The sequence below is a fragment of the Mustelus asterias genome, chromosome 28, assembly GCF_964213995.1.
Source record: "Mustelus asterias chromosome 28, sMusAst1.hap1.1, whole genome shotgun sequence".
In the NCBI taxonomy this organism is placed as follows: Eukaryota; Metazoa; Chordata; class Chondrichthyes; order Carcharhiniformes; family Triakidae; genus Mustelus; species Mustelus asterias.
In genome coordinates, this window is record NC_135828.1 from 10,352,582 (window position 1) to 10,380,460 (window position 27,879).

At 47.6% G+C, this 27,879-nt stretch overlaps 1 protein-coding gene across 2 annotated transcripts; it reads left to right on the forward strand.

Annotated features, from left to right (window-relative positions):
- The first annotated feature begins 342 nt into the window (after positions 1–342).
- On the forward strand, positions 343–27,545 carry LOC144480156 (2-hydroxyacylsphingosine 1-beta-galactosyltransferase-like). Of its 2 annotated transcripts, none has more exons than XM_078199303.1 (6): positions 343–366; positions 5,050–5,881; positions 20,646–20,785; positions 23,343–23,419; positions 25,631–25,850; positions 27,047–27,539. In XM_078199303.1, the coding sequence occupies exons 2-6, from the start codon at positions 5,051–5,053 to the stop codon at positions 27,372–27,374; spliced, it is 1,596 nt and encodes a 531-aa protein (XP_078055429.1). In that variant the 5' UTR covers positions 343–366; position 5,050; the 3' UTR covers positions 27,375–27,539. The 2 variants fall into 2 exon arrangements, with proteins under 2 accessions (XP_078055429.1, XP_078055427.1); XM_078199301.1 differs by lacking the exon at positions 343–366 and adding an exon at positions 594–726 and having other exon boundaries at positions 27,047–27,545.
- The last annotated feature ends 334 nt before the right edge of the window (positions 27,546–27,879 follow it).

Here is a 27,879-nt window from a genome sequence, read left to right on the forward strand (position 1 = left end):
TAACCTGGTATTGTGAGACTACTTCATCTTGAATGAATGAATATATATATACATTACAAAGTCAATGTGCAAAGGTTACTGAGTAAGAAGTTTAACAACACCAGGTTAAAGTCCAACAGATTTATTTGGTAGCAAAAGCCACACAAGCTTTCGGAGCTCCAAGCCCCTTCTTCAGGTGAGTGGGAATTCTGTTCACAAACAGGGCATATAAAGACACAGACTCAATATAAAGACACAGACTCAATGCAAAGGTTACTGACACAGGGGAGTTTGCCATCAAGGGTTGATCCACTTCAGGAGGTGAGGTTCTGGGGTAGAGGGAAGGGAGAGGAATAATAAGCCTTGTGGAATCTGCAGGCTCCTAAGGTGGGTAACTGCATTGTTCTCAGGTGAAAACAACCTGAAATTCGCTGGCATGAAAGTAAAAAGGCAAAAGAAAAGGCCCAGCCCCTATCCCCGTAACCCCGTGAATGATTCACAGCCAGTGCCAAACTATCCTGCTGTGAAAGAGGAAGATAGAGCATTGTGAAAGGTGCCCTTTGGGGACCTCACTGGGAGAAGTGTTTTTCCTGTTGGACTGGTTGCGAATTAGGGCGGAGCGATTAGGTAGGAAGTGAGAGCCGAGTCGCACACGCCTTTTCTAAGAAAGATTTCGCCAAAAAGGCACAGGGGCAAAGAACTGAAAAGCTTAACAAGAGAGATCTATCTGCCTTACCGAGTCAGCAGGTAAGAGTCCCATGTCCAGCCAGGTGAGAGGGGAGAGACTTTGGGGAGGCGACACAGAACAGTGTTTGCAACCTGCGGGCTTTTAAACAGCGAGGTCATTGCAACAATAATAGCCCAAAAGGCAGGAAACGGTTGAGGGATCTTATATCATGTGCATGTGATACGAAAGCATTTACACACCAGAGACTGGCTGTGGTGGATCATTGTGACTAAATGCATCTGGCTGATTTCGGTCAGAAACTGACTTCCAATTTAAGTTCAACTTTGCTTTCCAATCTGTGTGTATGTGTGTGGCAGAGGCCATTCAATCCAAGCTGGGAAATTAAAAGGGTTCCAGTCATTGAAATCCCTATGATTTGCTGCCCAAAGGTGGGGGAGTTAGGATTATATACACTGGGAGAGTTGTGTCTAAATGTGTACATTATTTTACCAATTAGATGCTACATTTTTTAATGTCCCAGAGTGTTTCACATCACAGTGAGTTACCTGGAATGGCAGGGGCTGGCGGGGGGCACCCCAGTCTACGCACAGCAAGATCCCACAACCTGATGAATTGAACATATCTGTCACCTTTGAAAATAATGGAATGCGGCCATTCATTTGGGGTTTGGCAGTCTCCTGGGATGGTACATTTATTATATTTATCCTGTCTGTAATAAAATAGTGTCATAATTTTGAATTGAATATTCAAGTGTCTCTGGCAATGTGTCTTTTTTTTTTGTAATTTTGAATTTTTGTTACTAAGGGAAAGGGATGTCTCTTTTGGGGTGGACATTTTGGGCCCAGTTCCCAAGCTGGTCGTGTCCCCCAACTGGGAAGATTGGGGTACAGTTCCTTTTTACTGTTACGTGAGGACACTATTGCAACTTGGCTCACCTCCGCAAGGCAACTTGCCCACGTGAGAATGATGAGTTTCAGTCACAGTCGCCCACGGGGTAAGGCGTGGAAATGTGGGTGGGGTGTTTTTTTTGAGATACTACTGAGTCATGGAGGAGGAAGAGGGAGGTACTGGTATCCTTCCCTTCCATGCAGGAACTATTGTTGAAGCATTGGTGAAGTGAGGTAATGCATTTTGGAAAGTCTAATACAGATGGAAAATATACAGTAAATGGTAGAAGCCTTAAGAGTATTGATAGGCAGAGGAATCTGGGTGAACAGGTACATAGGTTACTGAAAGTGGCAATGCAGGTGGAGAAAGTAGCCAGGAAGACATAAGGCATGCTTGCCTTCCTCAGCTGGGGCATTGAGTTTAAAAATTGGCAAGTCATGTTGCAGCTTTATAGAACCTTAGTTAGGTTGCACTTGGAATATAGTGTTCAGTTCTGGTCGCCACACTACCAGAAGGTACTGAAAAGTACAGAAAAGATGTACCAAGATGTTGCCTGTTATGGAGGGCATTAGCTATGAGGAGAGGTAGGAGAAACACTGGAATGATGGAGGTTGAGGGGCGACCTGATCGAACTCTACAAGATTATGAGGGGCATGGACAGAGTGGATAGTCAGAAGCTTTTTCCCAGGGTGGAAGAGTCAATTACTAGGCGGCATTAGTTTAAGGTGTGAGGGGCAAAGTTTAAAGAAGATGTACGAGGCAAGGTTTTTACACAGAGGGTGGTGGGTGCCTGGAACTCGCTGCCGGGGGAGGTAGTGGAAGCAGATACGATAGTAAGCTTTAAGGGGCGTCTTGACAAATACATGAATAGAATGGAAATAGAGGGATATTGTCCACAAAAGGGTTTAGTTCAGATGGGCAGCATGGTCGGTGCAGGCCTGGAGGGCCGAAGGGCCTGTTCCTGTGCTGTAATTTTCGCTGTTCTTTGTTTATGGCCTAGTTCTTGGCAATCTCTCCGAGGTTGGAGCTTAAAGCAGGTGTTACAGGCCTCTCTGCGCTCATGTGTTGTCTTGAACTGATCTTCTGTGTTGTAGTGTTTGATGCTGCTTTTAGAATTATCCAATTACTTGCTTCTGTACTTTAAAAAAAAATCATTCATGGGATGTGACCTTTCAGGGCACATTTATTGCCTTTGATCTGAGTGGACCTGGATGGAAGGCTTCCGAAGGAACATTGTCATTAATTCCAGATTTTTACTGAATTCAAATTTCACCATCTGCTGTGGTGGGGTTTGAACCCAGGTTCCCCAGAGCATTAGCCTGGGTCTCTGGATTACGAGTCCAGTGACAACACCATTACACCTTCCCTTTAATCGTTGAGGTGTAAGCAAAGTAATGTTTCCAAACTAAGTGAAGTGCACTGGGTCACTGGCTCTAAAGAATGCCCCGTGTCTCGGTAAAGCAGCCAGCATAATTAAGGACCCCACGCACCCCAGACATTCTCTCTTCCACCTTCTTCCGTTGGGAAAAAGATACAAAAGTCTGAGGACACGTACCAACCGATTCAAGAACAGCTTCTTCCCTGCTGCCATCAGACTTTTGAATGGACCTATCTTGCACTAAGTTGATCTTTCCTAGCTATGACTGTGACACTTCATTCTCCATCCTCTCTTTTCCTTCTCTATGAACGGTATGCTTTGTCTGTATAACGCACAAGAAACAATACTTTTCACTGTATACTAATACAAGTGACAATAATAAATCAAGTCAAAGGATTCTACCCCAATTCTATTCCACCCTGCAGTGGGAGTGTATTCTGTGATGTATATATGTCTTGTATTCCAGTGTACGCTCTCAGCTCAGTATACCAAGGCTTTGTGCATCGTCTGACTGCACCAAAACATTTATAATCAGGCTGATTTAAAACTGGGTACACCTGTGTCAGATAGTACCTGAACCATCCACAAAATGATGGATGGAGGTAACAGGATGTAGGGTAAGATAATGCAGTGTTGGAATTTTGAGTGAGAACAAAGAACAGTACAGCACAGGAACAGGGCCTTCAGCCCTCCAAGCCTAAATGAGGCCTAACTAAGGTCCTGTACAGCTGCAGCATGACCTGCCAATTTTTATACTCAATGCCCCGACCGATGAAGGCAAGCATGCCAAGTGTTTAAAGGTTTGTTCCGTCAGCCCGTGATTTGCGATGAGTTGTGATGCTCCCGATTTTATTTTGAAATGTTCCCCGATCTGTTCCTATCTGAGCTTGTGCTGTAATGAGTTCTTCCAGTGTGAGCCAGTTAATTGTTGCTTTGCAAGTAGAGTTTGAGGACAGGCAGTAATTTGCTAAATAACACTAGGGCTTACACCTACACACAATGTGAGGCCTGTGTTGGATAGTGCCCTCCGTGGGAGTAGTTGCTGGCACGTTAACTCCTATCTCTACTGCAGCCCTGTCCTTGGAGTATGGCGAGGAAAGCAAATGATATCGAAGGCATTATCGGTTTGCTTTGTTTATTTCCCAAATACAAAACTTCCCTTGAGCAGTTGTGCCTCTCTTTAATTCACTCGTGGGAATCTGTGGCAAGACTGACACTGAGAAGGCGTTGGTAGAAATGCTTCTCAAATTCACAATTTGGTGGTTTCTGTACAACTGCATAGCTTGCTCGGCCAATACGGAAGATAATTAGGCCAAATTGATATGGGACCACGAGTCACATGTAGGCTCCAAAGGAGACTCGAAACATTAACTATTTCTCTCTCCACAGATGCTGCCAGACCCTGCTGAACTTTTCCAACTTTTTCTGTTTCTAGTAGTCAGCACTGCTGCCTCACAGCGCCAGGGACCCGGGTTCAATTCTGGCCTTGGGTGACTGTCTGTGCGGAGTCTGCACGTTCTCCCCATGTCTGCGCGGGTTTCCTCCAGGTGCCCCGGTTTCCTCCCACAGTCCAAGGATGTGCAAGTTTAAGTGGATTGGCCATGGGGTGGCACAGTGGTTAGCACTGCTGCCTCACAGCGCTAGGGACCCGGATTTGATTCTCGGCTTGGGTCACTGTCTGTCTGGAGTCTGCAAGTTCTCCCCGTGTCTGCGTGGGTTTCCTCTGGGTGCTCCGGTTTCCTCCCACAGTCCAAAGATGTGTGGGTTAGGTGGACTGGCCATGCTAAATTACCCCTTAGTGTCAGGGGGACTAGCTAGGGTAAATACATGGGGTTATGGTGATAGGGCCTGGGTGGGATTGTGGTCGGTGCAGATCCGATGGGCCGAATGGCCTCCTTCTGCACTGTGGAATTCTGTGGTAAATTGCCACATGGTGTAGGTGAGATGGATCTATTATCTAGCATTAATAGTCCATTCAGACTGACCGAGGTAGTGCTTGCAAGGTATAAGCACATCCTGCACTAACATATATTCGATTCAATGTCAAATTAGTGTTGGATATTTGTACTAGAATAAGGTCTGCAGTGACATAAGGTCTTCATTTCCTTGTTCTCAGGATGAAACTATTGTTCCTCGCCCTTCCGCTCTTCATAGTGACTTTGGCCATCTTGAAATCGTCCATGGCGGCCAAGATAATGGTAATCCCACCAATCATGTTCGAGAGCCACTTGCAGATCTTTAAAACGCTGGCAAAGGCCTTACACGAGCAGGGGCACGAGGTGGTCATCATGGCGTCGGAAGGCCGGGAGATTGCGGAATCTCCTCACTACAGGTTCCAGCGGTATCCCGGCATGTTCACCAGCCAGACGGCCGACGACTTCCTGCAGGAGAAGATGAAGAACATTTTCTCGGGGAGGTTGACGGCGCTGGAGCTCTTTGGGATTTTGGACAGCTACGCCACCAACTGCGACCAGATGGTGGGCAACCGAGACCTGGAGGAGCGGCTGAGGGGGGAGAACTTTGACCTGCTTCTGGTCGACCCCAATGAAATGTGTGGCTACGTATTTGCCGAAATCCTGGGTGTCAAACACGTCACCTTCTCCACCGGGCTGTGGTTCCCGGCAGAGCTCGGTGCTCCTTCCCCGGTCTCGTACGTTCCAGAATTTAACTCCTTGATGACTGACCGGATGAGTTTCTGGGAGCGTGCTTGGAACAGTTTGATCTACGTTGTCAGCAGAATAGGCACCAGGTGTGCCATCCTTCCAAAGTACGACGCAATTCTGGCGAAACACAGCGCGAGGCCCTACAGATCCACATTGGAGGTAGTCCAGGGTTCCAGCATGTTTCTGCTCTGCACGGATGTGGCGCTGGAATTTCCCAGGCCTAGTCTACCGAGCATTGTTTTTGTGGGAGGGATCCTCACCAGACGTGCAAACCCACTGCCAGAGGTAAGTCCGCCTTTAACCAGAAGTAGCCTTCTTATGACTGATGACGGAAACCGTTTAATCCAATCGCTGAAGGGGTTAAACTGCTTCAAATAAACCTTCAAGGAGTACAAATGGGATTGGGGAGTGTGGAGAAACCAGACCAGGAAAGGATTGAAAACACCGGATAAAATCAAATTACTGCGGATGCTGGAATCTGAATCCAAAAAAGAAAAATTGCTGGAAAATCTCAGCGGGTCTGGCAGCATCTGTAAGGAGAGAAAAGAGCTGACGTTTCGAGTCCAGATGACATAGAAACATAGGAAACTACAGCACAAAACATGCCCTTCGGCCCCACAAGTTGTGCCGAACATATCCCTACCTTTTAGGCCTACCTATAACCCTCCATCCTATTAAGTCCCATGTACTCATCCAGGAGTCTCTTAAAAGACCCTACTGAGTTTGCCTCCACCACCACTGACGGCAGCCGATTCCACTCGCCCACCACCCTCTGTGTGAAAAACTTTCCCCTAACATTTCCCCTGTACCTACCCCCCCAGCACCTTAAACCTGTGTCCTCTCGTAGCAGCCATTTCCACCCTGGGAAAAAGCCTCTGAGAGTCCACCCGATCTATGCCTCTCAACATCTTATATACCTCTATTAGGTCTCCTCTCATCCTACGTCTCTCCAAGGAGAACAGACCGAGCTCCCTCAGCCTATCCTCATAAGGCATGCCACGCAATCCAGGCAACATCCTTGTAAATCTCCTCTGCACCCTTTCAATCTTTTCCACATCCTTCCTGTAATGAGGTGACCAGAACTGAGCACAATATTCCAAGTGGGGTCTGACGAGGGTCTTATATAGCTGCATCATTATCCCCGGACTCCTAAACTCAATCCCTCGATTGATAAAGGCCAGCACACCATACGCCTTCTTAACCGCCTCCTCCACCTGCGGGGCTGATTTTAGAGTCCTATGGACCCGGACGCCAAGGTCCTTCTGATCCTCTACAGTACTAAGAGTCTTTCCCTTTATATTGTACTCCTTCATCCCATTCGACCTGCCAAAATGGACCACTACGCATTTATCTGGGTTGAAGTCCATCTGCCACTTCTCCGCCTTTGTCAAATCTCCTTCTCATCTCTCAGCTTTGACAAAGGGTCATCTGGACTCGAAACGTCAGCCCTTTTTTCTCCTTACGGATGCTGCCAAGGGTTGGAACCAATTTAGTCGAAAAATAAAGTCGTCCACAGTCCCAGATGACCATAGGCTGCTCTGCCCTTTGAGGGAGAGAGCTGACTGGTGGTGATTTAACCTGAGGGTCACCACACCTCAGGTTGAGCAGGTGGGGCCTTCATGAATCACCTCAGCCGCTACAGGAACTGAAGCCCTGCTGTTGGTGTCGCTCCGTGTCACTAACCAGCCGTCCATAGGTTGAGAGGCGGTAGATTTAACACTGAGATGAGGAGGAACTACTTCTCACAGAGGGTGGTGAATTTGTGGAACTCGCTGCCCCATCGCGCGGTGGAGTCTGAATCATTGAATGGTTTCAAGAAGGAGATAGATATATTTCTAATTTAAAAAAGGGCTAAGGGAATCTGGGGAAGAGGTGGGGAGGTGGATTTGAGACCAAGGAGCATCATCAATCAGCCATGGTCTGATTGAATGGCGGAGCAGGCTCGAAAGGCTGAATTCTGCTCCTAATTCCTGTGTTCCTATCCAGCCAGCTGAGCTAACCGACTCCCCAGTGGAAAAACGAACAGAAAACAAACATGACCAAATGTCGGAAACTTTCAGCAGGTCAGGCAGCGTATGTAGAGAGAGTGTTTGAGATTGATGAATGTGTCCTGGACGGCACGGTGGCACAGTGGTTAGCACTGCAACCCCGCAGCATCAGGGTCCCAGGTTCGATTCCTGGCTTGGGTCACTGTCTGTGCGGAGTCTCCCCGTGTCTGCATAGGTTACCTCCGGATACTCCGGTTTCCTCTCACAGTTTGAAAGACGTGCTGGTTAGGGTGCATTGGCCGTGCTAAATTCTCCCTCAGTGTTACCCGAATAGGCGCCGGAGTGTGGCGACTAGGGGATTTTCACAGTAACTTCATTGCAGTGTTAATGGAAGCCTACTTGTGGACTAATAAATATTGGAAGATGATACAGCTTCACTGTTGATAAGCAACTACAGAGCCAGGGAAAAGGTGTGGGGTGGGAGGACCAAGTGGAGGATGAGTGGATGAGAGTGATTAAATGGCAAAAAGAAGTGATGGTGGGAAAAGAGACAAAAGATGTGTCAAGGAGGTGTAAATGTGGCTGGTGAGGCCACACCTGGAGTACTGTGTACAGTTTTGGTCTCCTTACTTGAGAAAGGATATACTGGCACTGGAAGGGATGCAGAGGAGATTCACTAGGTTGATTCCGGAGTTGAGAGGGTTGGTTTATGAAGAGAGATTGAGTAGACTGGGACTATACTCATTGGGATTCAGAAGAATGAGGGGAGATCTTATAGAAACATATAAAATTATGAAGGGAATAGATAAGATAGAAGCAGGGAGGTTGTTTCCACTGGCGGGTGAAACTAGAATTAGGGGGCATAGCCTCAAAATAAGGGGGAGCAGATTTAGGACTGAGTTGAGGAGGAACTTCTTCACACAAAGGGTTGTGAATCTGTGGAATTCCCTGCCTAGTGAAGCAGTTGAGGCTACCTCATTGAATGTTTTTAAGGCAAGGATAGATAAATTTTTGAACAGTAAAGGAATTAAGGGTTATGGTGAGCGGGCGGGTAAGTGGAGCCGAGTCCACAAAAAGATCAGCCATTATCTTATTGAATGGCGGAGCAGGCTCGAGGGGCCAGATGGCCTACTCCTGCTCCTAGTTCTTATGTTTTAAATGGTCACAGAACGTTCATGACAAAATGGGAACGTTAGTTCAGAACTAAAGTTGCTGAACTCGATGTCACAGCTGACCCATCAGCAGTGGACTGTGCTGGACTGTTCTTTGTTCTTTGTTAATGCTTCTTCGGAACTGGGAAAGCCAGGTCTTGAGGTGAGCCTAGGACTCCTGACTCTGGAGAAGGTGCCTCTGATAAGATTCAATTCTTGAGGTTCCTCACAAGAATGGGCACTTAGAAGCTTGATGTGTTCACAAACTCCAGCCAACTCTCCCAGCCCAGGTCGCCAGATTCTAAAGTAGGAAAGTGAAGGTGCGTAGAGTGTTTGAAAAGGGAATTGCATGAGAGCGTAGACAGAAAAAAAAGAGCAGGTGGTGTTTACAAGGGGTGTGCACTGATCACACTCCTGTTTACTGGATCCACAAGCAGTCTAACTGTACAAACTGTAGGAACAATGTGAAAAGTGATTACATTAGAGGGGCCTTGGTGACAACAAAAACAGAAAATGCTGGAAAATCTCAGCAGGTCTGACAGCATCAGTGGAGAGAGAATAGAGCCAGCGTTTTGTCAGAGCTCTGACAAAGGGTCATCCAGACTCGCAACGTTGGCTCTATTCTCTCTCCACAGATGCTGTCAAATTGCTGGAAGATCTCAGCAGGGTCTCTGTTTCTGTTTCACGTCGCAGCATCTGCAGTATTTTGCCTTTCTCACAGTGCTGCATGACGTGGATTGTGAAAGATTGGAGGGCAGCAATGACAATCGAAAGCAGGCCGGGCAGCTTCTGTGGACGGCACGGTGGCACAGTGGTTAGCGCTGCTGCCTCACAGCGCCAGGGACCCAGGTTCAATTTCCGGCCTCGGGTGACTGCGTGGAGTTTGCACATTCTTCCTGTGTCTGCGTGGGTTTCCTCCGGGGTTCCGGTTTCCTCCCACACTCCAAAGATGTGCGGGTTAGGTGGATTGGCCATGCTGAATTGTCTCTTAGTGTCAGGGGGATTAGCTAGGGTAAAGGGGATAGGGCCTGGGTGGGATTGTGGTCGGTGCAGACTCGATGGGCCGAATGGCCTCCTTCTGCACTGTAGGGATTCTATTCTATGGATAAACAGAGTTAATGCTTCTTCGGAACTGGGAAAGTTAGAGTTGTACGAGTTATAATTGTGTTCCTAAAAATTGTAACTTTATGTGAAACAACTTTAAGTGAATCTTAAATTCTGAGTTGGGTTCGTGCAGACATTTTTGTACAGGTGTACTCCTAAATTAGCTTGCAACATAAAATAGAATCCACTTTTAAAGTTCATTGATTAGTGTCACAAGTAGGCTAACATTAACACTGCAATGAAGTTACTGTGAAAATCCCCTAGTTGCCACACTCCGGCGCCTGTTCGGGTACACTGAGGGAGAATTTAGCATGGCCAATGCACCTAACCAGCACATCTTTGGACTGTGGGGGAAAGCTGGAGCACCCGGAGGAAATCCACGCAGACACAGGGAGAATGTGCAGACTCCACACAGACAGTGACCCGAGCTGGGAATTGAACCCGGGTCCCTGACGCTGTGAGGCAGCAGTGCTAACCACTGTGACCCCCGTGCTGCCAAATACAGGAAGTATAGTCAGAGGTACTTTAGGACCTTTCTCAGCAGAGAGAAAATTAAGAAATCATAGAATCCCTACAGTGCAGAAGGAGGCTATTCAACCCATCGAGTCTGCACCGACCACAATCCCACCCAGGCCCCTATCCCCATAACCCCATGCATTTACCCTACTAGTCCCCTTGACACTAAAGGGAAATTTAGCATGGCCAATCAATCTAACCAGCACATCTTTGGACTGTGGGAGGAAACCGGAGCACCCGGAGGAAACCCACGCAGACACGGGGAGAACGTGCAGACTCCGCACAGTGACCCAAGCCAGGAATCGAACCCGGGTCCCTGACGCTGTGAAGCAGCGGTGCTAACCACTGTGCTACCGTGCCGCCCTTACATTACAAATTGAAATGTTGTACATTCCTAAATTAAAAAAAGAAGAAATACAACATACGGTAAAGGTCATAAATAAAATTGTTCTCATCTTGTTCTGGATTGATTATGCCCCATCTGGTGGCAGAGGTTGGTCGGTGCAGGTGGCAACTGAAGTCACTTTGAAGCAAGAATGGGGAGAAGAACAGCAATGGTGGCAACCGACATCAGGGAGTTCCAAAGTGAGAATGGAGGGTGGAAACAGGAGCCGAGCGGGGAAGAGGGACTTCAGCACTTTGAGGAGGAGAGTGGGGAACAGGTCACATGCTTGCGCAGGTCACAGAAGAGGAAGGGGTGTATTAGTAACTACTTTATTAATGGTGTTAAAGCAAAAGGACAGTGGGTCAACGATAGGCGGGGACCTACTGTAATGGCTTTTGAGCAAGAGGTGGGACAAGGACACAAGAAGGCCTGCGAGAGGGTGGAGGAAGAGAGGGATTGAGGAACCAAAGAGGGATGGTGATGGGACAAGGAAAGAAATAACAGATGCCCCTGGAATGGATGCGCTGATCGTCCGAGAGTGAAAATAAGAGGAAAAGCAAAACTTGCAACAACAAAAGGAAAACGCAATGGGGGGAGCTATGTGGGAGGGGGGAGGTGTGTGTGTGTGTGCCGGGGGGGGGAGGGCGCAATGCTTAAGGACTGAAGTTGTTGGATGTTGAGTCTGGAAGAGTGCACAGTGTCTAATTGAAAGGTGAGATGTTGTTCCTCAAGCTTGTGATGAACTTCACTGGGAACCGCAGCAGCAGTAGGCCAAGGACAGAGATGTCAGTGTGAGAACAAGTGGAGAATTAAAATTTCAAGCCACCAGCAACTCGGGGCCTGAACGGACCTTTCCAGAAACCTGTCGCCAAATCTGCGTTTGGTTCCTCCTGCGTAGAGGGGACGACATTGTGAGCAGCGAGTGCGGTGGACTGGATTGAAAGAAATACAAATACATCACTTCAGGGAGCCTTGGATGAGGGGAGGGGAAAGGAGAGAGGAGGGTGAAGGGCCACGGTTACATCTCCTGCGTTTGCCTGGAGAGGTGCGGTAGGAAGGGGACGGGGTGTTGGGGGTTGTTGAAGACTGGACCAGGTTCTGGGGGGTAGAGTGACAGCATAAGTGTGAGAAATGTGGTACACAGGTGAGGGCCCTGTCAACCACCTGGGCCCCGAGTTATCTTTTTTTCCTCAACATGGTTGACGGGTGATTTTAAAAATAGAATCTTTGGCTCTATATTGATACACAGCCCTAAAGCAAACAAACAAACGCTAAACAAGGCTTCAGGTCACCAGTCACGGTGGGTGCCACTCACAGACCGTGAAAATAACAAGATACAGCCTTAAATAAAAGCAAATTGCCGCGGATGTTGGAATCTGAAACCAAAAGAGAAAATGCTGGAAAATCTCAGCAGGTCTGGCAGCATCTGAAAGGAGAGGAAAGAGCTGACGTTTCGAGTCCAGATGACCCTTTGTCAAAGCTAAAAGGCAGAGAAAGTGGGAGATATTTATACTGCAGGGGGAGGGAATGAAAGATGAGTCATAGCCACAATTCCAAGGGGAAAGGCTGCTAATGGCAGCCCATAGAGAGAATAAAGGGAAGCCAGAGAAGCTAAAATGAAGATGTTGGGGGAGGGGTGGTGGGGGGCGGGGTGGGGGAATGGATGGGACAGAGGTAAGATTTAGAAAAGGAGAAGCAAAAGCAAGTTACAGCCTTGATTCACTCAGTAACCGGAGAAGTTTGGGCTTTTGCCTCTGGAATTGAGTAGGTAACCCAGAAGAGGATTTTGGGATTAGGTTTATAATAGGGTAAATAGTGATGGATTGTTTCCACTCATCACGAGAGAGAACAAAACGGGACTCTGGAAAAATGGGATCCCCTGTGGCCATGAGCTGTTGTTGAAATGGGGTCGGGAGTTGTTTTGGGATGGCTGCTAGCTTCGACTCCAATAACTGTGTTCTACAATGGTGCGGCTGCTTTTTTGGCTGGCGGACATACAAGTTGGGACAGGGGATTCCCCGCGTTGTATTGGAACGCGGAAGGAGCGCTCGAGGTGGATGTAAGTGTTGGTATGAGGTCCAGTAAGAACACCAGGTTAAAGTCCAACAGGTTTATTTGGTATCGCAAGTTTTTGGAGCGCTGCTCCTTCGTCAGGTGAGCGGCTGACAAACCCACATCATGGGTATGAGGTCTGGCGCACACAACCAGCTTGGGAAAATGTTGCTGCAAGGTTACGTAATTAATACATTGATCGCAGCTAATTAAAACTGCTCGCTCACACACACACAGCATCAAGATCATTAAAGTAGACCCAGAGAAGGTAACCTTTGCTAATGCTCCCAACCTCTTTGCAATGCTCGGATTTTTCGAGCCCATCCAACTTTTAATGATGAAGAACGCATTCCTGCCTGATCTTCCGTCAACTTGCGGTTATCCACATCTTGTAGCCCTTACCCTCACTTGCTCATTCGCCCATCAACCCTGTGCTCACTGACCCAAACTGCCTCCTTGTTATGCAACGCTTCGATTTTGAAAATTCTCACCATTGTGTTCAAATTGCTGTGTTGTCTCACCCCTTTCCTATCTCTGCTCTCTTCCCTCAGCCCTTATTGAAGTATCTGTGCTCATCTCACGCTGACTTCTTGCGCAAACCCCAATTTTAAACTCCATCAACGGTGACCATACCTTCAGTTACTTGGTCCCCAAGCTAAGGAATTCCCTCTGCTCGGCTTTCCTGCTTTAAGACTGGCTGGGGTTTTAGTCATCAGAACTAAAATCCAAGGTGTCAACTTTGCTTTGCAATGCTCCTGTGACATAGCATGAGATGGTCCATTATGTTAAAAGCATTATATAAACACAAGTTGTTGTAGTTTCAAGTTTATTTATTAGTGTCACAAGTAGGCTTACATTAACACTGCAATGAAGTTACTGTGAAAATTCCCTAGTCACCACACTCCAGCGCCTGTTCGGGTACACTGAGGGAGAATTTAGCACGGCCAATGCACCTAACCAGCACGTCTTTCGGACTGTGGGAGGAAACTGGAGCATGTGGAGGAAACACATGCCGACACGGGGAGAATGTGCAAACTCTGCACAGATAGTGACCCAAGCCAGGAATTGAACCCGGGTCCCTGGCGCTGTGAGGCAGCAGTGCTAACCACTGCGCCGCCCAAAGAGCTTTCATTTTTCTTACGATTCTCTGAATTTACACGCTTAAAAAAAATATTTTTGCCAACTGTATGAATGTAAATCGCAGTTACCATGCCAACCAGCCAACACACTGGTACTGTTTACCCAGCCCAGAACTGCGACAGTATGTGTGGAGGCCAACTGCTTCAGTAACCCAGGCAGTCAGTGCAGTGACAGGAATGTACTCGAGGGGGCTGATGTATGGATTCAAGTGGCTAAAAAGGTCCACGCAGAAGAGGACCACAAATTAGAAAATGGGTTAATGTTATTTTTCTCCCCCTGGCACTTTGGTGTGAGACTTGCCCACTTGTACCCGTCAAGTGGTTCGCTGAGATTAAACAGCAATAAGAGCAAAGGATGGCCTTGTCGAGTTTGTACTCGTACATGTTCAAGGTGGCACCTGGGTCAGATACAGCGAGATGAGTGGCAATTTACAAAATATAACCGAGATATACTGAAGCAGCCTTGTACTCATCGTTAGACTGAAGCCACACTCGAAATTGATTTGACTGTGATTTTAATTGTGCGGAGCGATTGGATTTGTAAATAAGTTACAGGGCAATATGATTCCAATTTTTCCTTTTGCCGTTCAGAAGCTCTCAACAGCTTGGCTACATTTATAAGGTTACCACTCTCTGCGGTGTGCTCATTGTTCCAACAAATGTCCTGGGACAACGGTGAGATCAGATCACCAAAGCCCAAAGGTAGGGGAGTCTAAAACTAGATTGGTTTAAGGTGAGAGGGGAGAGATACAAAAGGGTTCAGAGGGGCATTTTTTTCACTCAGAGGGTGGTGAGTGTCTGGAACGAGCTGCCAGAGGCAGTAGTAGAATCAGAGAATCCCTACAGTGCAGAAGGAGGCCATTCGGCCCATCGAGTCTGCACCGACCACAATCCCACCCAGGCCCTTTCCCCGTAACCCCACATATTTACCCTGCTAATCCCCCCGACACTAGGGTCAATTTAGCATGGCCAATTAACCTAACCCGCACATCTTTGGACTGTGGGAGGAAACCGGAGCACCCGGGGGAAACCCACGCAGACACAGGGAGAGCGTGCAAACGCCACACAGACAGTGACCCGAGGCGGGAATTGAACCCGGGTCCCTGATGCCATCAGGCAGCAGTGCTAACCATTGTGCCTCCGTGCCGCCCAGGTACAACTTTGTATTTTAAAAAGCATTTAGACAGTTACGTGGGTAAGATGGGGAGAGGGATATGGGCCAAATGTGGGCAATTGGGACTAGCTTAATGGTTTTTTAAAAAAAGGGCAGCATGGACAGGTTGGGCTGAAGGGCCTGTTTCCATGCTGTAAACCTCTACAAAGCCCAGCTGTACTTTATGTGGGTGGGGACAATGAAATGCATTTTTATTTCACTGAACTGTTTTGTCTTGAATGTATTCAAGAAGCGGCTGGATATAGCACTTGGGGCAAATGGGATCAAAGGTTATGGGGAGAAAGCAGGATTAGGCTATTGAGTTGGACGATCAGCCATGATCGTAATGAATTATAAGGAGAAGCTATATGGAGAGGCTGGATAGACTGGGAGCTTTTTCTCTGGCACGTAGGCGGCTGAGGGGTGATCTTCTAGAGGTCTATAAAATAATGAGGGGCATAGATCACCTAGATAGTCAACATCTTTCCCCAAAGGGAGTCTAAAACTAGAGGGCATAGGTTTAAGGCGAGAAGGAAGAGATATAAAAGTGTCCAGAGGGGCAATTTTTTCACTCGGAGGGTGGTGTCTGGAATGAGCTGCCAGAGGTAGTAGTAGAGGCGGATACAATTTTGTCTTTTAAAAAGCGTTTAGACAGTGACATGGGTAAGATGGATATAGAGGGATATGGGCCAAATGCAGGCAATTGGGGCTAGCTTAGGGGTTTAAAAAAGGAAGGGCGGCATGGACAAGTTGGGCCGAAGGGCCTGTTTCCATGCTGTAAACCTCTATGACTCTATGAATGGCGGGGCAGGCTCAAAGGGCCGAATGGCCTTCTCCTATCTTCTATGTTTCTGTCTTCCTGATTTGGTGGGCTCACGTGTGGGGAATCATTTTGGATTACCGGCTGCTAAAATAAGTCGGTGACAGCCATTCCTGGTGGCAGTCAGCTGCTGGTGGGAGGGCTAGTTGATGTGCAGATGAGATTGAGCTGATTGTGTGGGAAGCACCTCTCCGGTAGGCTGTGTCTATCTCCCAGGGCAATTGTTTGCCGGGGACAGGGGTGCAGTATAATGACGAGAGAGAGCATTCAACAACTCGATTCAATCAGTGACTCCCTCCAACATGCTATCCAACCCCCAGCTTGTGAGTCACATCTTTTTAGACAATATCAAAGAGCAGGCAGGCAGTTTGAAGGGAGCGGTGACAGATGGAAAGCACTGAGAGTGGATAATTAGAATGACGGTGTAATGTTGAAGGTACAAAATGGAAAATTTTCTGTGCGCCTCCTACAAGTCCCAAAGAGTCTGTCCCCAGGAGTGTTGCAGTGAACATCTGTGTTGCTGGGCAGATATAGAGTGAGGATCTGTACATCGTGAGACTCGTAAAGGACATCTGGGCAAATAATATTGTGTAATCCGTCTTTTAATACTAGCAAACCACTTGACACCACTAAAGGGGACGGCACAGTGGTGAGCACTGTTGCCTCACAGCGCCAGGGACCTGGGCAATTCCCGGATTGGGTCACTGTCTGTGTGGAGTCTGCACGTTCTTCCCCGTGTCTGTGTGGGTTTCCTCCGGGTGCTCCGGTTTCCTCCCACAGTCCAAAAGACGTGCTGGTTAGGGTGCATTGACCATGCTAAATTCTCCCTCAGTGTACCCGAACAGGGGCCGGAGTGTGGCGACTGGGGGATTTTCACAGTAACTTCATTGCAGTGTAAGCTTACTTGTGACACGAATAAATAAAGGAAATGGAATGTTGATGTCTTCTTTGAGATGCCGGTGGTAACTCCTGGTTGCTAAGCAGCAGCAGTTTTGTTGCAAGATCTTAAAATCTTAGAAACCCGACAGCACAGAAAGAGGCCATTCGGCCCATCGAGTCTGCACCGACCACAATCCCACCCAGGCCCTACCCCCATATCCCTACATATTTACCCACTAATCCCTCTAACCTACGCATCTCAGGACACTAAGGGCAATTTTAGCATGGCCAATCAACCTAATCCGCACATCTTTGGACTGTGGGAGGAAACCGGAGCACCCGGAGGAAACCCACGCAGACACGAGGAGGATGTGCTGGTTAGGTGCATTGGCCATGCCAAATTCTCCCTCAGTGTACCCGAACATGCGCCGGAGTGTGGCGACTAGGGGGTTTTCACAGTAACTTCATTGCAGTGTTAATGTGAGATGACTTGTGACTAATAAATAAGCTTTAACTCTGCACCTCTGTCAGTTTTTTGGGGTTAAACACATGGCCCCAAACGCCTCTTCAGAGATCTCCTAACCGGCAGATTAATGCCGGCGAAATGGTTATTGTGGGTGGGGTGGTGGTGCTTGAATACAACTGGGCTTCCTGGCAAAACTGCTGGCACAATGTGGAAAAGCTGTGTATAGCCACGGGCACCAAACATTCCAGCTCCCAAACACTGTCAGGAGAGTCGCAATATATATAGTGACACTTCCTGGAACATGTGCTGTTTTAATGGTGTGGAAAGGATGTCTTGTGTAATTTGGATGGAGTGGGGCTGCTTTGAGTGGGTGGCTGGGTGGGCAGTGATGTGTAGGGTCTGATAGTTAACACAGCCCGGAATTCTTAACAGGGCCCAGACTGCGTTTCAGCTGCTCTAGTGGAAAGTCCGAAAGCATCAAATCAAATTGAAGCCATATTTCAAATGGATTAATTAGTGATTTAGTTACAAGGACTACCAGGATTGGAAACAGAGGTTGATGGCGCTCAAGGAAACATGATTTCTCTTTATCCTCTATTTCCAACTCTAGTCAGCGATCTGAGGTGACCCCCCTCAAAGTTAGAAAGTTTATTTAAAAGTCACAAGTAAGGCTTACATTAACACTGCAGTGAAGTTACTGCGAAATTCCCCGAGTCGCCACACTCCGGCGCCTGTTCGGGTACACGAGGAAACCCACGCAGACATGAGGAGAACGTGCAGTCTCCGCACAGTCACCCAAGTCGGGAACCGAACCCGGGTCCCTGGCGCGGTGAGGCAGCAGTGCTAACCACTGTGCCACCCTCGGGTCATCTTGCATCAGTTTGGTCTCGGCTATTGACTGAAATAATAGTGGGTTTGACAAGTGAGCAAAGAACAGAAGTGTGGGATTGACATGCCTGGAATGAGGTAAGAGAGCAGAGAAAAATCTGGATGCATGGAACAGACTACCAGTGGAGCGAGTGGGTCTGGGGACAATTTACCCCACTCAAGGGGAACTGGACCCTGCCATCTGCTCCGAGGGTAAACACACACTGAGTGTTTTCTTTCAGTCAAATTGGGGGATGGATTTAAGGACTAATATTGGATCAATATTATTTGTTGACTGAGTAATGACCATTTGTGGGCGGCACAGTAGTTAGCACTGCTGCCTCCCAATGTCAGGGACCTGGGTTCGATTCCTGGCTTGGGTCATTGTCTGTGTGGAGTTTGCAGGTTCTCCCCGGTGTCTGCGTGGGTTTCCTCCGGGTGCTCCGGTTTCCTCCCACAGTCCAAAGATGTGTGGGTTAGGTGGATTGGCCCTGCTGAATTGCCCCTTAGTGTCAGGAGGACTAGCTGGGGTAAATGCATGGGGTTGTGGGGATAGCACCTGGGTGGGATTGTGGTCGGTGCAGACTCGATGGGCCGAATTGCCTCCTCCTGCACTGCAGGGATTCTATGATTTTGGAGACACAAGATATTGGCAGCCGTGTCTGTGCACAGGTATTCACCAGCCGTCATTTCGTCTGCAATCCTGAAGCCAGGGTTCCAGTTTGAAAACACCTTTGGGTGCCATGTGCTAATTGGGGCCGAAACACCAGTTCTTAGGGGACATGCTTTCCAAATGTGGTGTAGACTGGATGGAACGTGCTTTGTACAAACTCCATTTTCTTTTTAAGTTCCACAGTGGCTTAGCCAGTGACTCTTAAGGGAGGCTGCACTAACCACTCGCATGCCCATCAGACTTGTGTATCTTCTAGATTAACTCTGTTTGAGCGATTGTTGATCACTCGTTTTGTGTCCGCCAACCCAATTTTTGGTGAGGATCAGGCCTAGTATTTGCTCCAGTTATAGAATTGTAGAATCCCTACAGCGCAGAAGGAGGCTGTTCGGCCCATCGAGTCTGAGATCCTACAATCCCACCCAGGTCCTATCCCCGTAACCCCATACCCTGCTAATCCCCCTGACACTAAGCGGTAATGTATCATGGCCAATCCACCGAACCCGCACATCTTTATACCATCCCTTTGTCAGTTTCTGGTATCGGACCAATTTCTGCCCTCTAGTGTTCCTTGGGGTAGGATTGTCAAAGGAAAAATGCATTTATATAGCACTTTCCACCACCATTGGAAATGTCAACCTGCTTTACAGCCGAAGAAGCACTTTTTGAAGTGTAATCACTGTAGCAACACAGGAAAAGTGGCAGCCATTTTGTGCACAGCAAGCTCCCACATACAGTAATGTTTAATTATGACCAGATCATCTTTCTTTTGCAATGTTGATTGAGGGATAAACATTGGATAGGAAGGAAGGGGGTGGGGGGTGGTGGGGGGGGGGGGTGGGGAGGGGGGGGTGGTGGGGGGGGGGGGGGGGGGTGGGGAGGGGGGGGTGGGGAGGGGGGGGTGGTGGGGGGGGGGGGGGGGGTGGGGAGGGGGGGGTGGTGGGGGGGGGGTGGGGAGGGGGGGGTGGTGGGGGGGGTGGGGTGGGGGGGGGTGGGGGGGGGGGGGGTGGGGAGGGGGGGGGGGTGGGGGGGGTGGGGTGGGGAGGGGGGGGTGGTGGGGGGGGTGGGAAAACTCCCCTGCTGTCCTTTAAAAATAGCGCCATGGGATTTATTACATCCATTGGAGCAGGCAAATGGGGCTCTGGTTTTGAAAGACACTGCAGCACTCTCTCAGTAGTGCAAGGAGTGACTTTTGTACTGGAGCTCTAGAGTGGGACTTGAACCTTAACTTGAGAAGCGAGAGTGCTACCAAGTGAGCCACGGCTGACGGGTGTTAGGGGGAATGGAAGTCCACAGCCTATGAAACAGTGTAATTATAAATATGAACCAACTCTTGACGTGCTGGTTAGGTGCATTGGCCTTGCTAAATTCTCCCTCAGTGTACCCAAACAGGCACCGGAGTGTGGCGACTAGGGGATTTTCTTCATTGCAGTGTTAATGTAAGCCTATTTGTGACTAATAAAATAACTTTAGGGCAGCACGGTGGCACAGTGGTTAGCACTGCTGCCTCACAGCGCCAGGGACCTGAGTTCGATTCCCGGCCTCGGGTCACTGTCTGTGTGGAGTTTGCATGTTCTCCCTGTGTCTGCGTGGGTTTCCTCCGGGTGCTCCAGCTTCTCCCCACAATCCAAAGATGTACGGGTTAGGTTGATTGGCCATGCTAAATTAACCCTAGTGTCAGGGGGATTAGCTAGGGTAAGTATGAGGGGTTACGGGGATAAGGCCCGGGTGGAATTGTGGTCGGTGCAGACTCGATGGGCCGAATGGCCTCCTTCTGCACTGTAGGGATTCTATGATTCATGGTGGTAGACGGCTTGGCATCTGAAGTCGCCCTTTTTAATTTGCTGTTTGGTTTCAAGGATCTGGCAATATGGGTGGAAGATGCGCCTGAAGGAGTTGTGGTGGTCTCGTTTGGTGCTGGAGTGAAATATCTTTCAGATGATTTATCAGAAAAACTGGCGGCAGCCTTTGCCCAGTTACCACACAAGGTCCTCTGGAGGTAGGTACACATCGAGAGCTTTGGTAAATCATTAAGAGTGCAGACCTTCAAAGAATCTTGTCTTTTTAAAAAAGTCTGAATACAACAGATTGTAGAAGTATGATTGGAACGTCAAATGACCGGGTGTTGGGCACTGTGCCAGAATGGTTTGCAACAAACACCTCCCTTGCAAACGTCGCTACCGAGAAGGACAAAAGTAGCAATTTAATGGAAATAGCTTCACCTCCAGTCTCCTCCATTACATCTACTTGGATAGACAGCTCTGTTCCTGCTTCTTGCTGGGCCGTTATCCTGAAATTCCCGATCAAACACAACTACTGCAGCAGTCCAAGTAGAAGGTCCAGCACCACTTTCTCAGGCCAGTGAATGCCACGTTGCCAATTTGTGCACAGCAAGCTCCCACATACAGTAATGTTTAATTATGACCAGATCATCTTTTGCGATGTTGATTGAGGGATAAACATTGGATAGGAAGAGGAGGGGGGAGGAGGGGGGGGGGGGGGGGGGGGCGGAAGGAGAAGCTCCCCTTCTGTTCTTTAAAAATAATGTCATACTTTTTTTTACATCCTTTGGAGCAGGCAAATGGGGCTCTGGTTTTGTGACTCATCTGAAAGATAGTGCAGTACTCTCAGTAACGCATGGAATGACTTTTGTGCTCAAGCCAAATGCGGGGGAACCAATAAGCAGCGTGTAGAATCTCTACAGTGCAGGAGGCCATTCAGCCCATTGAATCTGCTCCGACTCTCCAACAGCACCTCACTCACACCCTATATCCGTAACACCCCGCCCCGTGTTTACCTCACTTATCCCCCTAACCTACACATCTTGGGACAGTCAGGGACAAGTTAGCATGGCCAATCAACCTAATCTGCACACCTTTGGACTGCGGGAGGAAACCGGAGCACCCGGAGGAAACCTATGCAGACACGGGGAGAAAGTGCAAACTCCACACAGTCACCCAAGGCCGGAATTGAACCTGGGTCCTTGGTGCTGTGAGGTGGCAGTGGTAACCACTGTGCCACCATGTGGCCAACCAGTCTTGGATGCAAAACATTGGGAGATATTCTCCATAGGCAAGGAGGGGAAAGTCATTCACCATCCACTTGACACAAGTGGGTAATTCATAGCAACATTGGCAAAATTTACAGTTGATCAGTGGCGAACTGAGGAAGGAAACTGATTAAATATTTCAAACTCAGAACATAGGAACAGGAGTAGGCCTCAGGCCTGCTTCACTGGTAAATTAGATCATGGCTAATTGGTACTTCAATATCAGTAACTCCACGTCCCTTGATACTCTACCTCCAATTGTCGTAGCATCCACAACTCTTGAGTGGCTTGTGGGAAAACACAAAATAATTCCAGAGTTCTGCTACACTATGTGGAAAAAGTGCTTCCCAATTTCCCCCCTCAGTGCCTGGCTCTAATTTTAAGCTTGCATCCCATCAGATTTCCCCAACTGAGGAATTATCTGGAACATCCCAATCACATCATCCTTCAATCTTCTAAACTCGAGGGAATGCAAGCCAAGTTATGAAACCTGTATTCCTAATTTAACTCTCAAAGCCCAGGTATGATTCTAGTGAATCTGAGACTGTATCCCCTATGCCCTGCACCCTCCCCTCCACAACCTGCTTTCCTGCAAGCTGATGTTTTTTTTCCATTTTATTCTCTGATGGGTTGTGGTGGTCGCTGGTAAGGCCTGCATTTGTTGCCCATCCCAAATGGACCTTGCAGAGTTACTTGCGAGGCCATTACAGAGAGCAGTTGAGAGTCAACCACAAGAGTCACTTGTAGGCCAGACTAGCTAAGGATGGCAGATTTCCTTCTCTCACGGACGGCACAGTGGTTAGCACTGTTGCTTCACAGCTCCAGGGACCTGGGTTCAATTCCTGGCTTGGGTCACTGACTGTGCGGAGTTTGCACATTCTCCTCATGTCTGCGTGGGTTTCCTCCGGGTGATCCGGTTTCCTCCCACAGTCCGGTTAGGCTGATTGGTCATGCTAAATTGCCCTTTAGTGTCCCGGGATGCATAGGTTAAAGGGATTAGTGGCGTAAATATGTGGATTTATGAGGGTAGGGCCTGGGTGGTACTGTTGTTGGTGCAGACTCAATGGGCTGAACGGCCTCCTTCTGCACTGTAGGGATTCAATGATTTTCAGTGAAGGACATTAGTGAACCAGGTGGGTTTTTGCGACAATTGACGACAGTTTACGTGGTTGCCATTACTGAGACTAACTTTTATATTCCAGGTTTGTACACCAAATTTAAATTTCTACCTTGGTGGGATTTGAACCCATTTCTCACCAGGGCCTTTAGATTACTAGCCAAGTGACATTCCCGTTATGCTACTGTCTCCCCCAAAGCTGATTCAGAGCAGTGTCAACAGGTCACTTATCCAGCTTCTCATCTGCTTTGGACCTCACCTTCTCTTACAAATAACTGAGCATATAGATTGCAACTCTTCCCAAAAAACCTACCAAATTACGAGAAAGTGACGGGAGAGCGTAACAACAATGACTGCATGAGATCAAACGCAATCTTTTTCAATCCCTAGGTTTTTTGGAAAAAAGCCAAGGTCCTTGGGGAACAATACGAAGCTGATGGAGTGGCTACCACAGAATGACTTATTGGGTATGTGTTAACAGTCTTAAGAACATAAGAAATAGGAGCAGGAGTAGGCCATCTAGCCCCTCGAGCCTGCCCCGCCATTCAATAAGATCATGGCTGATCTGACGTGGATCAGTACCACTTACCCGCCTGATCCCCATAACCCTTAATTCCCTTACCGATCAGGAATCCATCCATCCGCGCTTTAAACATATTCAGCGAGGTAGCCTCCACCACCTCAGTGGGCAGAGAATTCCAGAGATTCACCACCCTCTGGGAGAAGAAGTTCCTCCTCAACTCTGTCTTAAACCGACCCCCCTTTATTTTGAGGCTGTGTCCTCTAGTTTTAACTTCCTTACTAAGTGGAAAGAATCTCTCCGCCTCCACCCTATCCAGCCCCGCATTATCTTATAAGTCTCCATAAGATCCCCCCTCATCCTTCTAAACTCCAACGAGTACAAACCCAATCTCCTCAGCCTCTCCTCATAATCCAAACCCCTCATCTCCGGTATCAACCTGGTGAACCTTCTCTGCACTCCCTCCAATGCCAATATATCCTTCCTCATATAAGGGGACCAATACTGCACACAGTATTCCAGCTGCGGCCTCACCAATGCCCTGTACAGGTGCATCAAGACATCCCTGCTTTTATATTCTATCCCCTTCGCAATATAGGCCAACATCCCATTTGCCTTCTTGATCACCTGTTGTACCTGCAGACTGGGCTTTTGCGTCTCATGCACAAGGACCCCCAGGTCCCTTTGCACGGTAGCATGTTTTAATTTGTTTCCATTGAGATAGTAATCCCATTTGTTATTATTTCCTCCAAAGTGTATAACCTCGCATTTCTCAACGTTATACTCCATTTGCCATATCCTCGCCCACTCACTCAGCCTGTCCAAATCTCTCTGCAGATCTTCTCCGTCCTCCACACGATTCACTTTTCCACTTATCTTTGTGTCGTCTGCAAACTTCGTTACCCTACACTCCGTCCCCTCCTCCAGATCATCTATATAAATGGTAAACAGTTGCGGCCCGAGTACCGACCCCTGCGGCACGCCACTAGTTACCTTCCTCCAACCGGAAAAACACCCATTTATTCCGACTCTTTGCTTCCTGTCGGATAGCCAGTCCCCAATCCACTTTAACACACTACCCCCAACTCCGTGCGCCCTAATCTTCTTCAGCAGCCTTTTATGGTTAAAGTCCAACAGGTTCCTGATGAAGGAACAGTGCTGCAAAAGCTCGTGATTCCAAATAAACCTGTTGGACTTTAACCTGGTGTTGTGAGACGTCTTACTGTGCCCACCCCAGTCCAGTGCCGGCATCTCCACATCATTGTAGCAGTAATACAGAATTAGGTTTAAAAAAATATCTGATCAAGAAATGAGTGAAGAATATGTAAAATATTATTTTGGTAAGATGGGGTTAGAAATAATTACGGGTGAGTTACAAAGCAGGCCGGTGAAACTGAAATCAGATAACTAATGGACTGGTATTTTGCAGGTACTCTTATTTTCTAAATGTTCACAGGGTGTAATGTAGAAATTGTCTCACCCATGCAGCGTTTTGGCAGCTGAATCAATTCTTACAACTTAAATTTGAAAGCATCTATAAGGAGCGGCACAATGGTTAGCACTGCTGCTTCACAGTGCCAGGTACCTGGGTTCGATTCCTGGCTTGGGTCACTGTCTGTGTGGAATTTGCACATTCTCCTCGTGTCTGCGTGGGTTTCCTCCAGGTGCTCTGGTTTTCTCCCACAGTCCAAAGATGTGCGGGTTAGGTGGATTGGCTATGCTAAATTGCTCCTTAAGTGTCAGGGGGACTAGCTAGGGTAAATGCATGGGGTTATGGGGATAGGGCCTGGATGGGATTGTGGTCGGTGCAGAATCGATGGGCCGAATGGCCTCCTTCTGCACTGTGTAGGGATTCTATGATAACAAAACGATGTGCCAAGTACCGTTTGTGTGCAGTGGATCCTATTCCTAATGCGATACTCAGATGAAAGACAAAGTATCATAAGGGGTTGAGTACGTGTACACATTCAATGGTTGTATGTATATATGTCCATCATCTGGTTGTATATTGTCAATGAGATTGCTTTTGGAAATGGGAGGTGTGTGTGATTCAAACCCCAGTAGCGGCGGTGTGCACTGAACTAGGTGCCGGAAGGGAGTTTTTCCCTCAACACAGTATTTCACCACAACACTGACTTTATTGTTTTATTTGTTTTAGGGCACCCAAATGTAAAGGCATTTTTGAGCCACGGTGGCCTAAATGGCATTTACGAGTCCATCTACCATGGCGTGCCAGTGGTAGGGATTCCATTCTTTGGAGACCATTATGATATCATGACGAGAATACATGCGAAAGGAATGGGGATTTATCTATCCTGGAACACTATGACTAAAGAGGACATTTATCAGGCCATTGTCACAGTGGCCACAGATCCACGGTAAGAACTGAGAGATACAGAAGGCAGCCATTTAACCCATTGAACGTGCACTATTGCTTTTGAGAAGCAATCCAGTTACCGCCACCGCCCGCCCGCCCCTCCCCTCCACTTCCATGTGGTTTACTTGCCTTCAACTCAAATTCTTGATTTCTCGAGGAATTAAGGGCTATGGGGAGAGAGCGGGTAAATGGAGTTGAAATCAACCATGATTGAATGGTGGAGTGGACTCGATGGGCCGAATGGCCTTACTTCCGCTCCTATGTCTTATGGTCTTCTCAAATTCCTTTTTCTTTGAAAGCTACTTACTGGTTCTGTACCACCACCCTAATAAGCAATGCAATTCAATATCAGGTTAAATTTATGTTCTGATCTGTAGTGGTTAGATGGATTGGCTATGCTAAATTCTCTGTGTACCCAAACAGGCGCTGGAGTGTGGCAACTAGGGGATTTTCACAGTAACTTCATTGCAGTGTTAACGTAAGCCATTTGTGACACTAATAAATAAACTTTCATAATTATTCTGTAATGAAGAATCTCCATTGTGGCTAATTTTGGGTTAATGCAAGTTTGACCATACCTTGGAAAACTCAGGAAGATCCGAGGCCCTGGGCTGATTTAGAAACAGGATGTGTTTTGGACATTGATAAGTGGAAGCCAATGTAGGATAATGAGTGAATGGTGGACTTTGACAGTTGGCACATAGGCAGCAGAATTTTAGATGACCTCAAGTTATACAAAGGGTAAAACTTTGGAGATCAGTCAGAACGTACTGCTGCCTCACAACTCCAGGGACCTGGGTTTAATTTCAACCGTAGGTCACTGTGTGTGGAAGTTGCACATTCTCCCCGTGTCTATGTGGGTTCCCCCCCACAGTCCAAAGATGTGCAGATTTGGTGGATTGGCTATGCTAAATTTCCCCCTAGTGTCCCAAGGTGTGTAGGTTAGATGGGATTAGCCATGGTAAACGTGGGGGGGGGGGGAACAGGATGGGGGAGGGGGCCTGGGTAAAATACTCTTGTCAGAGAATTGGTGCAGACTTAATGGACCAAAAGGCCTCTTCTGCACTGTAGGTATTCTATAAAGTGTGTTGTCAGAATAGTCAAGGCAGGTAACCAAGGCGTAGATGAGGGTTCCAGGGACAGAATTGGGATGTTACGACTTAAATGCACTGAAATGAGTTTTGCTCTGATTACCAGGTACAAGAAGCAGGCTATGTATTTATCCAAATTGCATCAGGACCAGCCTCTTCATCCAGTGAACCGTGCAATCTACTGGCTGGATTATGTTCTGCGGCATGATGGAGCAGCACATCTGCGCCCTACCCTGTACGACATGTTCTTCTATCAGTATTACATGCTTGACGTGGTAGCTGTGTTTCTTGCATGTGTGATATTACTTTCTTATTGTTCTCTCAAAGTGGCGAGGAAACTGAAGGGACGCGTTTCGCCGAAAGCTAAAGGCGACCACACTCAGAATGGCCTTCTAAACAGAAGGATGATAGCAGAGAGCAAAAAGCGGAAATAAATCATTTCGCTTTGCTCATCCGATTACAATGGGAAACAGATACCTAACTGGGTTTCTTACACTTGAAACTCAGTTGCGGAAGTATTTTGATAGCCTAAGCTGTGAGGTTTTAAGCCATGAATGTTATTTCTACTGTGTTTTTTATAATAAAGATCTATCTTTATAAATTGGCATGGAATGTGTGTAGTTTAGAATAAGATAAATAAGATGTTAGTTAAACAAATATGGCATTCTTTATGAAATTACAGCGCTGAGAATTTAACTTTGTTAAAACCTTTTTCTGACAAGCCCCATTCCATCCCTTAAATTGCCTTATGGGTCATTTTTCTCGTGGAAGCAGTATTTTTGCCACTCTAAATGTCAGCATTTGAGAGGCCCAATGAGATAGCTTGTTCCCTTTTCTAAAGGATGTCAATGAACCAGTTTTACTAGTCTTCTTGGTTACTTGTCCAGTATCACCTCACAACTTACCCCATTAGTGAATTCCGTTTCTACGGTGGGATCT

What these genes read in the sequence shown, in the direction of transcription:
- LOC144480156 (XM_078199303.1), top strand. Translation starts at nt 5,051, where the DNA reads ATGAAACTATTGTTCCTCGCCCTTCCGCTCTTCATAGTGACTTTGGCC. An exon ending in ACCACAGAATGACTTATTGG is followed by an intron (nt 23,420 to 25,630) that starts GTATGTGTTAAC and finishes TATTTGTTTTAG; the next exon opens with GGCACCCAAATGTAAAGGCA. An exon ending in ACAGTGGCCACAGATCCACG is followed by an intron (nt 25,851 to 27,046) that starts GTAAGAACTGAG and finishes TCTGATTACCAG; the next exon opens with GTACAAGAAGCAGGCTATGT.